The sequence below is a fragment of the Anomaloglossus baeobatrachus genome, chromosome 6 (genome assembly GCF_048569485.1).
Source record: "Anomaloglossus baeobatrachus isolate aAnoBae1 chromosome 6, aAnoBae1.hap1, whole genome shotgun sequence".
Lineage (NCBI taxonomy): Eukaryota > Metazoa > Chordata > Amphibia > Anura > Aromobatidae > Anomaloglossus > Anomaloglossus baeobatrachus.
Genome location: NC_134358.1, coordinates 421,609,309 through 421,624,416, shown reverse-complemented (window position 1 = coordinate 421,624,416; position 15,108 = coordinate 421,609,309). Strand labels below are relative to the sequence as shown.

General features: G+C 42.2%; 1 protein-coding gene across 2 annotated transcripts in view; it reads left to right on the top strand.

Moving 5' to 3' along the window:
* Window positions 1–15,108, top strand: part of LARS2 (leucyl-tRNA synthetase 2, mitochondrial) — a 315,249-nt gene that overhangs the window by 141,299 nt on the left and 158,842 nt on the right. For both annotated transcript variants that reach the window (XM_075316613.1, XM_075316614.1), the window contains exon 7: window positions 13,903–14,046. In XM_075316613.1, the coding sequence (XP_075172728.1) occupies window positions 13,903–14,046 (144 nt within the window). The remainder of the gene's footprint in view (window positions 1–13,902; window positions 14,047–15,108) is intronic.

Sequence of the window (15,108 nt, the reverse complement as noted above, 5' to 3'; positions counted from 1 at the left end):
AAAAACTAATGTGCGGTTGTCCTCAGCAATGAGCAACTCTATTACATGCAGCAAATATTTACACACCTATGCATAGGTAAGTACAGGGAATGATTACAGTGTTATCACAACGGGTACTTTATTGATACTAATCTAATATTAATAATGAAAACAATCATTGACAACAATTGATTCAAGATAACACAGTGGGTGATCCTGAAAACACTACTTCGTTCTGATGTACCAAATAGACAAATAGACATTTAACATACAGTATGTGTTCAATGAAACAAATAGATACATGGCTATCATAGTGTACACAGAAGAAATGATCATCCCTAGAGCACAGAAAGGTGGATAGGGTATAACGCAATCATGTTCGTAGCATAGCTATGGTCACCGTACACAGAGGCACACATCCTATGCACGTTTTGATAAACTGTTTCCTCCGGGACCCCAGAAGATATCATTTCCCTGGCTGTAAACGTTTAGTATTTTGGCAACTTAAATGATCACTGTTGTGTCAGACATCTTGATTTAATTTAATAAACAAGCTGAACACCACTGTATTAAAAATTCTCATCTTACCCTTGAAAAAAAATCTAAATTGCCATACTAGGTATCTCACTTCTGTCTAACCTGCAGTTCACAGTCTGTTGACAAGTATAATCATCTCTAGCAGGGGAGACATACTTCAGAAAGTGATGGAGGGTCTTTGTCACTCCGGTAAAGCTCCCTTGTCTGTCAACCTACTTACAGGAATTACAGATAGGCGATCTTTTAAGTTCAGGAGTCAGGATAGACAAGGCTTTGGACAATGGCAGAGGCAATGCATGCTGCACAGTGAGAAAGGGGAAGTTCCAGCTCCTACAGTGCCGGCTGGAAGATGTTGAAGAGGAACCACTCATTCAAAAATGGAATGACAAGTTACAGACCTAGAAAATGAGGACAGTTTTGGCACACACTACAGGTTAGTGTGTACTAAACACAGTTTACCTAGTCATGGTATTAGGGGCATTAAGACCATGCTTTTTTTGTGTGAAAGGACAGGTACACTTTAAAGGGAACCTGTCACCACTTTTTTGCCCTATAAGCTGCGGCCACCACCACCGGGCTCTTATATACAGCATTCTAACATGCTGTATATAAGAGCCCAGGCAGCTGTGAGAACATAAAAAAAAACACTTTATAATACTTACCTAACGGTCGCTCGGTGGGCCTAATGGGCGTCTCCGTTCTCCGGTGCCAGCGCCGCCTCTTTCGGCCATCTTCGTCCTCTTTCTGAAGCCTGTGTCTATGACGCGGCTGCTCAGGGCAGATCAAAGTGCGCCTACTCAGGACCTGAATGCCGGCGAGTGTGGATGACGTCGGACCCGTCATGCACCGCGGCTAGAGAAGAAGAACAAAGATGGCCGAAAGAGGTGGCACCGGCACCGAACAATGGAGACGCCCATTAGGCCCAGCGCGCGACCGTTAGGTAAGTATTATAAAGTGTTTTTTATGTTCTACACAGCGGCCTGGGCTCTTATATACAGCATGTTAGAATGCTGTATATAAGAGCCCGGTGGTGGAGTCCGCAGCTTATAGGTCAAAAAAGTGGTGACAGGTTCCCTTTAAGTTTCATTGGAGTAATTTAGATTAGAATAATATGATAATGCAGCCCTCAGTCTAAAAAAAGCTGCATGCCCCAAATCTACAACCATACAGAAGCTTAAAGGGGTATTCCCATCTCCAAGATCCTATCCCAATATGTAGTAATCATAATAATATTAACAACTACCTCCAATTAGAAATGTAGTATAGTTCTCCTGATATATCCATGTCTTTAACCTCATGTGCATGGCATTGCAGCTTAGGTATCCATGGTTATGTCCACTTATATAGTAACAGTTAGGTTATCTATGGTTATGACCACGAGCAATTAAGCTGCAATGTCCTGCACATATGAGGTAAGAGACATGGCTATATCAGGAGAACTATACCACATTTCTAATTGTAGGTATTTGCTAATATAATTATTATTACAGCTACTACATATTGGGATAGGATCATGGAGATGGGAATAACCTTTAAAGTAAAGGAATAACAGATGTGTGCTCACTAGTTCCTCTAGGAGTTCTCCATCGGTCTTATTTTCAGAACTTTGAAATATTAAGTGATAATGCAGTGTCGTGATGTGACAAAGCTCGATCCATCTGAAATGGAACGCTTCCTCCCCTATCAAGGAGGGGTTATCACACAGAAGAGATCCATCATTTTCCTGCACAGCCTTGTGTGTTTTTTTATGTTGTCACAACATTGCTTTTGCATTTTTGTTGGATACTTTGTCTAGGTTCCAAAAAGGAAAATTACTGGCCAGCCCGAGCACTTAGATGATTCATAGCAGTTCTCATTTTCTAGCTGGCATTCTGATTGAATGAACCCAGGAGAACATTTGTTCTTCTTGCTATTATCGTGTTTGTAGGCTGGCTGCACACCAGAGCTCTGTGTTCTTTTTGCAGTTAATTAATAAAGTTATTTGTGCCATTTAATACAGATTTTAGTTTGCCTTCCTGGTACTGTGAATGAATATTAAGTGATATCAAAATGGACATGCTTTCCTATAAAAAGCATTAAATAGGTATACAGTCCTTGACATAAGTTCTTTCGCTTATCCATGTTATGTAAATAAAAGCTTATAAACTGACTTTAAATTCATCAATTGGTTTTCTAAATTACTCTTTTGAAAGCTGAAACCCTCCAAAATTTGGTTTAGGTTATGAAAATAAACTTGCTGCAAAGCTGAAATATTGATCATTTCAGGAACACAGAAAGGTCAAAATTTGGCAAGACAAATGTTTTGTCGCCTTGTCATATAATGCACCCAATCCTAGTTTACATCCTCACCTGTGCTCCCAAAATGATCGGTTAATTAGTGGGTGTGTATAAAAAGAAATCCAGCAACCCAGACTTTTAGTTGAACTGCAACTTGACCTCTGACAAGATGCCAAAAATCCACCCTGCGACCAAAGCCTTAATTATCAAGAGGCTGAATCCCAAATCCACTGCAGAGGTGGCTGGCACCTTTAATGTGTCTCAGTGTCAAGTACAAAGAATTCAAACAAATTTGAAGAGACTGGAGATGTTTTTGACAAGCCCAGGTCCGGCAAACCCCGCAAGACAACTGCTCAGGAGGAATGTTTGTTGGTTAGAAAATCCAAAGCCAGCCCCTCTTCCACTGCAGCAGAGCTCCAAAAGTCCTGGTCACCTCAAGTCCCTGTGTCAACTAGAACAGTTTGTAGGATTTTGTCTCGAAATGGCCTCCATGGTTGAATCAGTGCCCAGAAGCCAGCACTAAACAAAAGTCAATTAAAAAAACGTGTGGCATTTGCCAAGTCCCACAGCCTGCTAAACAGATGGACACTAAAAAAGTGGCAGAAGGTGGATGTCTCTGATGAATCTTCAGTTGAATTACACCACAGCCACCGCAAATACTGCAGGAAATCTACTGGAGCCCATATGGATTCAGAAAACAGTTAAGTTTGGTGGTGGAAAGATCATGGTCTGGGGTTACATTCTGTATGGGGGTGTGCGAAACATTTGCAAGGTGGAAGGCAATATCAGTAGCCTAAAATATCAAAAAGTATTAGCTACCTCTTACATTCCCAATCATAAAAGGGGTCATATTCTGCATCAGGATGGTGGTCCATCTCATACATCCATCTCTACCACAAAGTTCCTCCTGGCAAAGAAGATCAAGGTGCTCAAGGACTGGCCAGCCCAGTCACCAAACATAAACCTCATTGAGCATGTTTGGAGTAGGATGAAAGAGGAAGCTTGGAAGACAAAACCAAAGAATCTAGATGAACTCTGGGAGGCATGTAAGACTGTATTCTTTGCTATTCCTGATGACTTCATCAATAAATTGTATGAATAATTGTTTAACCGCATGGATGCAGTCCTTCAAGCTCATGGAAGTCCAACAAAATATTAAATGTGGCTCTAATTGCACCACAGCTTCATTCACCAATGTTATGCAACATATCTTTGTATTAGAAGTTAATTATTTATTTGAATTTCACATTCCTTTCCGTGGGCGACAAAACTTTTGTCTTGCCAAAATCTGACCTTTCTGTGTTCATTAAATGATCAATATTTCAGCTTTGCAGCAACTTTATTTTCATAACCTAAACCACATTTGGGGTTTCAGCTTTGAAAGGAGTAATTTATAAAACCAATGGATCAATTTAAAGTCAGGTTATAAGATTTTACTTACATAACCTGGATAAGCGACAGAACGTCTGTCAGGGACTGTAGATGAATGACATCTGTCCTTAATGTATGCTCCTGAACAAAGATGCCATAATGATGCTTTACTCAAACCCTTGGCCCTTTCATGCTTGGTATTTGAGGAGAACCCAGTGGACTCTAATGCAATGTTTATGGCATATCTGATTGTATGTACTAGAGCGTTCACTGTAATAGAAAATTAATTATTTCATTACTTGATATCTGTCTGGCTTGTGGGTAGAACTACAGTTCGGCAGAAACATGAGAACCCAACCGCTAAAATTTTCTTCTCCATGCTACTTAATTGTTCCTATCTTAAAGTGAACCTCTACTGTGGGATAGAAAAGTGACTATACATTTATCAGTGACCAGTCTGAACCACGCCTGAACAGGAAAAGCAGGGCAGGTGTGGGTCAGACTTTACATTGTACTCCTCAAGCAATTTCAAAGGTCATCTTTGATGCTGGAAGTCCAATACTGGTCTGAGCATATGAGACAGCGGGATGCAAATGGATGACATCAAGTAGGGTGACTATATACACCTCTCATTAGTCCCTGTCCTCAGTGGGCTTACAATGTCAATTACCTGTTTCAAAGATATACAAAAAGACTAATTTCATTATCTCAAGTAAGGTTCATGTGCACACAACCTGAGAAAGGGGTTAAAGGGAACCTGTCACCTGGTTTTCCCAATGTAAACTAAAGCTACCACCTTTTATGCCTTTTTTACAGCAATCTAGCAACCTGTATGTAAGTCCACAACACCCTCTGCATAACCCAAAAAATACTTTTTATAATCCCCTCATATGGCATGGTCTGGAACGATTGGCATCCCTGTTAGTACTTTAATAGGTGTGCGCCGGCTTTACCTCCTATTTAGCGCTTTTTGAGCTCTGTGGTGCATACCCATTACAGTAGTTTGCTTTGCCCTCAGCAGTACAGAGCGAAGTACACCTGCTTAGGAGCAAGAGTGGGAGTGTTGAGTGGATGATGTAGGGCACATCATCCACATTAAGTAAGGCAGGAGGACAGTGAATGCAAGAATAGACGATATGCCGAGCAAGTCTAGTGATGCCCATCGCACCAGACCGTGCCCTATGAGGGGTTATAAAAGGTATTTTTTTGATGTAGATAGAGGAGGTTGCGGATTTATATGCAGATTGCTAGACCGCTACAAAAAAGACAAAGTGGTGGCTTTAGTTTATATTGGGGGAAACCTGGTGACAGGTTATCTTTAAAGTAGCCCTCCTCGGAAAAGTGACCAGATATTTGTCATACACTCCTCAACATTAAAATTTCAACACCAAGAAGGAAAAGTAGTGAAATTATGAAAATCACAGCATCAATAGACGAGATAATGATGTGTAAATACATCTCGATTTATTCAGTATCATGTATCAGCACCACTTATACACCTTATACACCTTGGCTACTAATAATAAGGTTATTAACGGTTGTGAAGAATGTTTTGACTAGGGATGAGTGAACCCGACCTGTAAAGTGTGGGGTTTGTATCAAACACAAAGTGTCCGGATCTCGACTAGAACACGGACTATAAAAAAGTCTGTGTCAGAGTTCGGGTAATGTTCATTAGTTAATAAAGTTTATTGAAAGGCTGCAGCACAGCCAATCAAGCTTTATTGCATGCAGAAGTTACTTGTCCACTGCTGTGTAGAATAAAGATTATAAAAAAAAGAGGTCGGCTTCCACCTATTTTTGTAAACCAAAGTAGGTAAAATTGACAACTGCGGTCTGCAACCCTCATCTGTCAACTTTACCTTGGCTGGTTACCAAAAATAGCGGGAATCCCTCTCAGTTTTTTTTTAAATTATTTATATGAATAAATAAATAATTTAAAAAAAAACATTGTGGGATCCCCCTTATTTTTGATAACCAGCCAAGGTAAAGCAGACAGCTTGGGGCTGGTCTAATCAGGTTAGGAAGGCCCATGGTTATTTAGCCCTTTCCAGCCTAAAAATAGAAGCCACTGCGGCCCCGTTATGCTCCAATTCTGGTGCTTTACCCGTCTCTTCCCGATTGCCCTGGTGCGGTGGCAATTAGGGTAATACTTGTGGGGTTGATGTCATCTGTGAATTGACAGCTGGCATCAAGTGAAGGGGTTAGTAATGGAGAGGCATCTATTACACACCCCGATTAATAACCCAGTAGACATAGAGTTAAAAACCACAGACAGGAAAAAAAAAGTTACGTGATAAAGACTCTCCCACACTCCTTCATTAAGTTATTACTTCAAAATAAATACTCGAAGTTCTGACGTTACACGACGACCATCGATGCCTATGGGGCATCGTTTTGAGCACTTTCTCAGAATGAGGCTGCAGAATGAGTTACTGCGGTGACGTCAGTAACTCAGTGACATCACTGCTCATGAGAAATTCTAGGCTACCACTGACCGGCAGTAACATATGAAGCCTCGTTCTGAGATTAAACTTTTTTTTTCTCTGTATTTTTTTTAACTCTACATCTGCTGGGTTAGTAATGGTGGTGTCTGATACACGCCTATTCATTACTAATCCCTGGGCTGGATGTCTGCTGTGTATTCACAGCTGACATCAACTTGAAAAGTATAACTCCGATTGCCACCACACCATTGCAGTTGGGAAGAGCTGGGCACAGCGCCATTATTGGCACATCTAATGCGTGGCTGACTTCTAGGGTGGCTGTGGGCTACTATTTTCATTCTGAGAAGGGCTAAATAACCATGGGCCCTGATAATATCAGCCCCCAGCTGTCTGCTTTACCATGGCTGGTCAAAAACAATAGGGTGCAACCCATACCGTTTTTTAAAATTATTTATTTAAATAATATAAAAAAACTGTGTGTGATCCCCTCTATTTTTGACAACCAGCCATGGTAAAGCTGAAAGCTGAGGGTTGCAGCCTGCAGTTGTCTGCTTTACCCACGCTGGTTATGAAAAATAGTAGGCGGGAGCCTACTTTTTTTTTATTTAATCCATAAACACATTTTTTGTAAGGCAAATGCCCCCATTATGCTTCCTATTACAGCCCCCTAGCCCTTACTACAACCATTTTACAGCACACAAGTTCTGGTCTCTCTTGACTTATATAGGGTTCAGCATCTGGACTCAAGTTCGGGTTTTGAACGGAACTTATTTTTAAAGTCCACATGAACCCGAACATCCATGGGTCCACTCATCACGAGTCCTGCCGCATTGAATGTACTTAGGCAAGTAAATCATCAAGATCCACTGCTGACAGTTTCCTTTAAAAGTGGTAGCATATTTAGTACACAGGCTGTTCACAGTAGCTTGCTTGACATTGTTGTGTTGAAAAACAGCACCTGGGACACCTTGGAGAAATGGCCATACCATTGGTTCCACCACCATATCAATATAAGGCTGAGCTTTTAGTGTACCTGGAATGAAAACTAGGGGTCCCAGCTACACATCACTACACTTAAAAACTGGGGTGTGCGAGCAGTTGAGTAGGAGCATTACCTCGTGAAGGGCATTTCATGCCATTGCCCACTTGGTCTGCAGACCAATCTGTGACTATCATTGCAAACAAGTCAAAATCGGAATTCATCTCTGGGAAGAACAGACCTTCATTCCTGTTTTGATTACAGTCTTTCAATGCTAAATGTTGCCATAATCTTTTAGATCAGTGGTGTGAGGAGAGTAGAACACCTATAGCTGGACGCCTTGCTCATAGCCTAATGTCGTGTAAATGCCTTCTGATAGTTTGTGTAGACGCTGTTTGATGCTTTGGCCAAGGCTACTCTGTTACGTTTGGCATCACTACTAATTGATTTGAACTTTTTATCTACAGCTACAGTCCAAAGCAATATTATTGAGTTATATGCAATTGGATGTACTGCAGCTGCCATATAATAGTTAAAATCAGTCGTAGTTACATAGTCATATAGGTCGACAAAAGACAAAGGTGCATCAAGTTCAGCCTTTCTCTATGAGTTATACATTCTCTATTGTTAGATTATTTATAACCCACAATGCTATTTCTTGTGAGAAAAGCATATAGGTCTTCTTTTTACATGTTGTTATAGTAACTGCCATTACTACATTGAAAAGCAAAGGGTAACAATGTTTTGAACTTTTGACTTTCAAGCTCCATATCTCATCATCCACTACAGCTTTGAGCATGAGACTACCTTCATTTTATTGACATCTTGGTTATCCCATACATAAATTTGACCTGCAACTATTAACATATCATTAGTCATGCAGATTCTTGTCATGTCACTGCATTGTTACTGTTTTGCTCGTGGTGGTTGACTTTTTTTTTTCTTTCTGTATAATACGGTACAAATTACAGCCTGAAGTCACTGAGTTTATTGGGGTTACCTGAGGTCACAGGTGGAGGATTGTGGGAACCTCCAGCTGTGACCGCAAATAAACTGAGTGATGTCACTGCTCATCGTTGCTGCTCAGTCTGTGCCTGAAGCCCACGGAGGGCGATCATGTGATCTGCCTGTGCACTGTGCCTTCAGTTACGTAGCAGAACTGGAATTCTCATGGGACCTCGCTTGAATTACGTCGGTCCTGGGTGTTTTGGGGGTTAATAAAGGGGGGAAAGAGGGTTAAGGTTTTTTGCATTTCATTTCAAATAAAGGATTTTTTTGGTGTTGGTATTTATTTCTTTTTATTTACAGATTAGTAATATGGTTGGTCTCATAGACCCCCCCTTCGGTCCCAGCCCGGCTATTGAACTGCGGTTGCTGGCTATTACGTCGGTCCTGGGTGTTTTGGGGGTTAATAAAGGGGGGAAAGAGGGTTAAGGTTTTTTGCATTTCATTTCAAATAAAGGATTTTTTTGGTGTTGGTATTTATTTCTTTTTATTTACAGATTAGTAATATGGTTGGTCTCATAGACCCCCCCTTCGGTCCCAGCCCGGCTATTGAACTGCGGTTGCTGGCTATCCTCCAAGACTAGCCAAGCACCCAGTCCCAATCTCCTGCGACTGGGTCTCCGACTCCTCCTGGTCCAGACCACCGTCTGCGACCTAGTCTCCTTTTCCCCTGGGAGCTCCAACTCCCAGCTTCCTCGAGCTCCTCACTGCTCGAGGGCTACAACTGAACTCTGGGGAGCTGCTACTCCCATCTCCTCACTCACTGGGAGCTACTTCTGTTCTGCCTCGTCACCTCGCACCTCCCTGCCTGACCCCTAGGTGGGCGACCCTATTCCAGCTTAAGCAGCCCACTGGTGTGCCTGACAGCTGTGGTGCGAGGTGTAACTAGGATTTGTGGATGCTGGTGTAGGCAGTACCGCAAGATAGGGACCCAGAACCATGGGGTGTTGACCCCTGCACAGGGAGAGAAAGATTGTGCAGAACCCTGTGAAGACCTAACTAGTCCAGGGCATCACAATGGGGTTACCTGAGGTCACAGGTGTAGGACTGTAAGAACCTCCAGCTGTGACCGCAAATAAACCGAGTGACGCTATTCCCTTGCACTGTGCCTTCAGTTACGTAATGGGGTTGGTTTCATAGACTCCCCTATTACTAATCTAGGGCTTAGTGACAGCTGTGCGCTGTTAATAGCCCCTTATTACTCCCCGATTGCCACCACACCAGGGCAATCGAGATGAGCCAGGTAAAGTACATGGATTGTCGCATCTAATGGATGCAACAATTCTGTGTGGCTGCAGGATGTTATTTTTAGGCTTGGGGGCCCCAATAACCATGGGCCTGCCCAGCCTAAGAATATCATCCCCCAGCTGTTGGCTTTACCATGGCTGGGTATCAAAATTGGAGGGTACCGCACCCTGTTTGTTTTTTTAAATTATTTATTAAAGGTAAAGCCGCATGAGGATACTGTTATTTTGATACACAGCCAAGATAAGAACATGGCTGGGGGCTGCAGCCTGTAGCCAAATGCTTTATATTTGCTGGGTATCTTAATATGGGGGACCCTACTCCATTTTAATGTATTTATTTATTTTTACACTATAGACACACACACAGCATCTGTGATTGATAGCAGTCAGACACGCTGCCACTCAGGGTAGGGGCGCGTCTGACTGCACTCAATCAGAGAGTGCATATGCACAAAAGAGTGCATATGCATGAAGGATAATGAACGGCCTCAGAAGTTACATTACAGCCGCACTGGCGACTCGATAGGGGATTGGAGCAGGCGCGTTATACCTATCTCTTCTTCCACTATTTTTGGGATTGGCATCTGGCCAGATATCCGGGATCAATTCCGGGTCAGAACCGAGTTTTGTTTTGTTTTGTTTTTTTTTAAAACCCGGTTGGACCCGCCGATCCGGAGTATCTGCGAGTCAACCCATCACTAATTACAACCCAAAGGATTTCATGATCTCTTGTACACAGTCAAGGTACCCTGTGCCAGAGGCAGCAAAACAACCCCAGAACATCTTTGAACCTCCTTGAACCTCCACCATATTTGAATGTAGGTACAGTGGGTTTTTTTTTTTGTAGGCCTCATTCTGTTTTCGGTAAATGGTAGAAATGGTGTGCTTTAACAAATAGCTCTGTCTTGGTCTCATCTGTTCACAAGACACTTTACCTGAAGGATTTTTGTGAACTGCAGTCTACTGTAGCTGTTTTATGTCTCTATGTCAGCAGTAGGATCCGCCTTGATCTCCTGCCATAGCATTTTTTTCCATTAAAATGTTGACTGATCGTTCGCACTGACACTGATGCACCCTGAGCCAGCAGGGCAGCTTGAATTTTTTTAGCACTTGATTAAAGCTCCTTATTTACCAGCTGAACATTTCTGCGTTGCAACCTTTAATCAATTTTTCTCTGCCGTCCATATCTGTGGAGAACTTCTTGATTATGTTGTGCAGCATGGACAAAGGAACATCATGATCTCTGGAAATGGACTTTTACCCTTGATATTGTTGATATTTTTCACCAATTTTGGTGCTTAAGTCCTCAGTCAGTTCTCTTCTCTTTCTGTTCTCCATGCTTAGCGTTGCACACACAGACACACAATGCAGACTGAGTCAACTTCTCCCATTTTTATCTGGTATCAGGTGTCATTTTCATATTGCCCACACCTGTTAGGCTACTTTCATACTTCGGTTGTTTCAAATCCGTCAGGTCAGTCGTTCTGATGGAACAATGGACCCGTCGTTTTTTAACTGTCAATGGATGTGTTATTTCACAGGATTCTGTTCACAGGAATTCTGTGAAATAACTGATCCGTCACATCCGTTACATCGGTTGTGCGTCCGTTTTACGATGGATCCGTCATGATCTGTTTGTATTTGGGACAGCCCAATGGGAGTACCAGACATTTTGGTGACCTATTCCTGTGTTTTCATAGGCCATCTGTGACAGTTTGTAGACAGTGGGGCAGAATAAATGTTGTTACAGCTAAAATTGTGTGTGGATTATTCCTATCAAGCCTATCTGGAGCCTTGCAATGTGATTGTGTACATACTGGGCATGCTAAGTAGCAAATGACGGAATCCTGCACCATAGACAACCATTATACCTCTTGACGATTGCGATGGAATCCTGCGCAGTGAGTTTTTTTTTAACGCTCCAAAAAACGTTATGGTGTCAGTTCCTTGCGCCCGACGGTCAGTCATTCCACGACTGATCCGTCAGAAGGCGGATGCATTGCAAGGCCATCAGTCGCAATCCGTCGTTAATACAAGTCTATGGGGAAAAAAACGGAATCCTGCAAAATATTTTTCAGGATACCGTATTTTCTCAAGGCAATGGATTGTGACTGATGGAAAAATACTGAAGTGTGAAAGTAGCCTTACTTGCCACCAGTGAGTTCAAATAGGCAACACATGTTTGAAACAAAGTTGTTTACCCACAATTTTGGAAAGGTGCCAACAAATTTTATCCGGTCCATTTTTGTGTGAAATTATGCCCAATTTGCCTTGTTTTTTGCTCAGTTTTTTTTGTGTGTACTAGCAGGATGCAGCAGCCCCCCTTGATTAAGATGGAGGCAATACAGGCGCAAAATATTAATGAGACAACCAGTCTCAACCTGCCAAGTTATGGATGGGGTATTGCTTAGTATTAGAATTGCACCTGGATAAGCTTTGTATAGGGCGCTGGTCAGTATTTTGCAACGGTGTTTCCTCCGCCTTTATCAAGGGGGGCTACTGGATCCTGCAAGTGCATCAGTTTCTGTGACTTGGGCAGGTAAATACTTTTGCCGTTGTTTTGCTGTGTTAACATGGAATTCTATAAAGCACACAATAAAATAAAGCTATTACTCATGTGCAGACATTAACTTTGCTTTTACAGGCTGCTGCTGATGGACTGACAGGGAATTTGTGAGTTATATGATATAATACGTGGCTTCTCTACAGTATTAGAATGCTCCATTTATAAAGATTGCCTTTAAAGTAAACTATTCTTTATACATTGTTCTAATACATGAGCATTTTAAGTTTTTTAAATGTGAACTATTGTGAAAAAGTATAAAATGAACCTTTCTGAATATAAATTTCTGGTAATCGAATCGTATGTCCAGGAGCAATAGGATGTGTGTTCTCGACTTATGTATGGAAATTATGTAAAACATATAGGAATGCCATACTCATAGCATCCTTTGATTTTTTTTTTTGTATTCTTTTGATGGTTGCTATGGCAAACAAATTCTTTTTTTTTTTTGTATGCATAAGCTTCAATATGCTGCTGGAATCCTGAAAGTATCACAGTATCTGTTTACGTCCTATGTCCTTATAGGAGATCTATATGTCCCCTGACATTGCTGTTTTAATAAATTTTTAGGTTCCTCTTAAGGCCGCTTTACACGCTGCGACATCGCTAGCGATCGCACCCGCCCCCGTCGTCCGTGCGTCACCAGCAAATCACTGGCCGTGGCGCACAATATCGCTGGTACGCGTCACAACAACATACCTTCCTAACGACGTCGCTGTGGCCGGCGAACAATCTCTTGTTTAAGGGGTTTGTTCGTGCGGCGTCACACTGATGTCACACAGCGGGCCACCAATAGAAGCGGAGGGGCGGAGAGCAGCCGCATTAATGTCACTCCCACCTCGTTGCCGGAGGACGCAGGAACGCTGTTGTTCGTCGTTCCCGGGGTGTCACACGTAGCGATGTGTGCTGCCTCAGGAACGACGAACAACCTGCATCCAAAATGAGCAACGATATTTTGAAAATGAACGACGTGTCAACAATCAATGATTTGTGCCACTTTTTGGATCGTTAGCGGTCGCTCGTAGGTGTCACACGCAACAACGTCGCTAACGAGGCCGGATGTGCGTCACGAATTCCGTGACCCCAGCAACATATCGTTTCACATAAATCGTAGCGTATAAAGCGGCCTTTAACCATTGTGGATCATCTTTCCTTAGAAATCTATTTTGCACTATTCCTCAGATAGAAAGGTGTGAATAAATGAATGCCTGGGTGTTACCAGTGGGGGGAGGGGAATTCCCTGCTCACTCAATCATTCTTAACCTCTGTATGGACACACCCCTTTGACAAAGGGAATGGTAACGGTCAGTTGTCTATTTAGTTATTTATACATTTTTAGGAGGAGTTGAGAAGAACCGAACAACATAAACTTATAAGGAAAGATGTTCCAGAATTGTTCTTTTATGTGGAACACAATTTACAAAAACAGACGTGTCCGGAGAGCTGACATATCTTTTAAAAATAATTTTAGCTTATTTCTTTCTTTTTTAATTTAAGGCTTTGGTTAATTGGGATCCTGTAGATCAGACTGTGCTTGCGAATGAACAAGTGGATGAAAATGGATGCTCATGGCGCTCTGGAGCAAAGGTTGAGCAAAAGTATTTAAAACAATGGTTCCTTAAAACAACAGTGTATGCAAAGGTAAGATTCCAAAAAACAATGTTTACTTAAAGTTTTGTGAGCCTAAAGTTTTGGGTGTGATATCTTCTGTTTTGTATTTTGCTTTTTTATATAACATAATATAAACCAAAAAGAAAACCTCCGTAAAGGGAATTTTTCAGAAGTCTCAACCTTTCTAAACTGTCTCTATGGACCTGTAGGTAACAGAAAGCTGAATAAAAAGATATCTTGATATCTTAGATCAAATGTCTTATTCCAGAGAAATGCACATTTTTCTTAATATGTAAATGAGCTGTTAAGATCTATGGGCGGGACAGACCTTCGAGCTACACACCCATATAGATGGCTTAGAATGGTTGAGACTTCTGAGAGATTCCCTTGAAAATTCATTTTCTTAAAGCTTGTTTATGAGGATTTCAGACTGGTCTGGGTAAGGCTGGTTTCACACTACGTCTTTTTAACATCCGTCCTTAACGTTATTTTAGCGGACAAGCGGATCCAGTGCAAATGCGTTTTCATTTCAATGCATTTGCAATGGACTCGCGTTAACATCCGTTCACCTGCGTTTGCGTGCGTTATAGTGAGGATCCAGTGACTTGCAGTTTTTTAACATGTTTCAAAAACGCTACTTGTAGCGTTTTTGAGCTCCGTCCAAATACTGCAAATTGCTGGATCCTGACTATAACGCACGCAAACGCAGGTGAACGCTGGCGTGCTGATAGACAGGATCCTGCTTTTGTACTGAGCATGCCCAGAAAGTACTGAGCATGCCCAGAACCAGTCTCGCGTGATCTGTCTATCTCTCTACTCCCTCCCTCACCCCCTCTCTCTCTATCTCTGTCTTTCCCCCTTCCTCCCTCCCTCCCTCTCCCCCACCTGAGAGCTGCGGACACTCGTAACCAAGGTAAATATCGGGTAACCACTTCTCTTAGTTACCCGATGTTTACGTTGGTTACGCGTGCAGGCAGCCCGGCTCCTAGCAGCGGCAGACACTCGTAACCAAGATAAATATCGGGTATCCAAGGCCGATGTTTACCTTGGTTACCAGCGTCTGCAGCTGTCAGAAGCCTCCTCCCAGTTTAG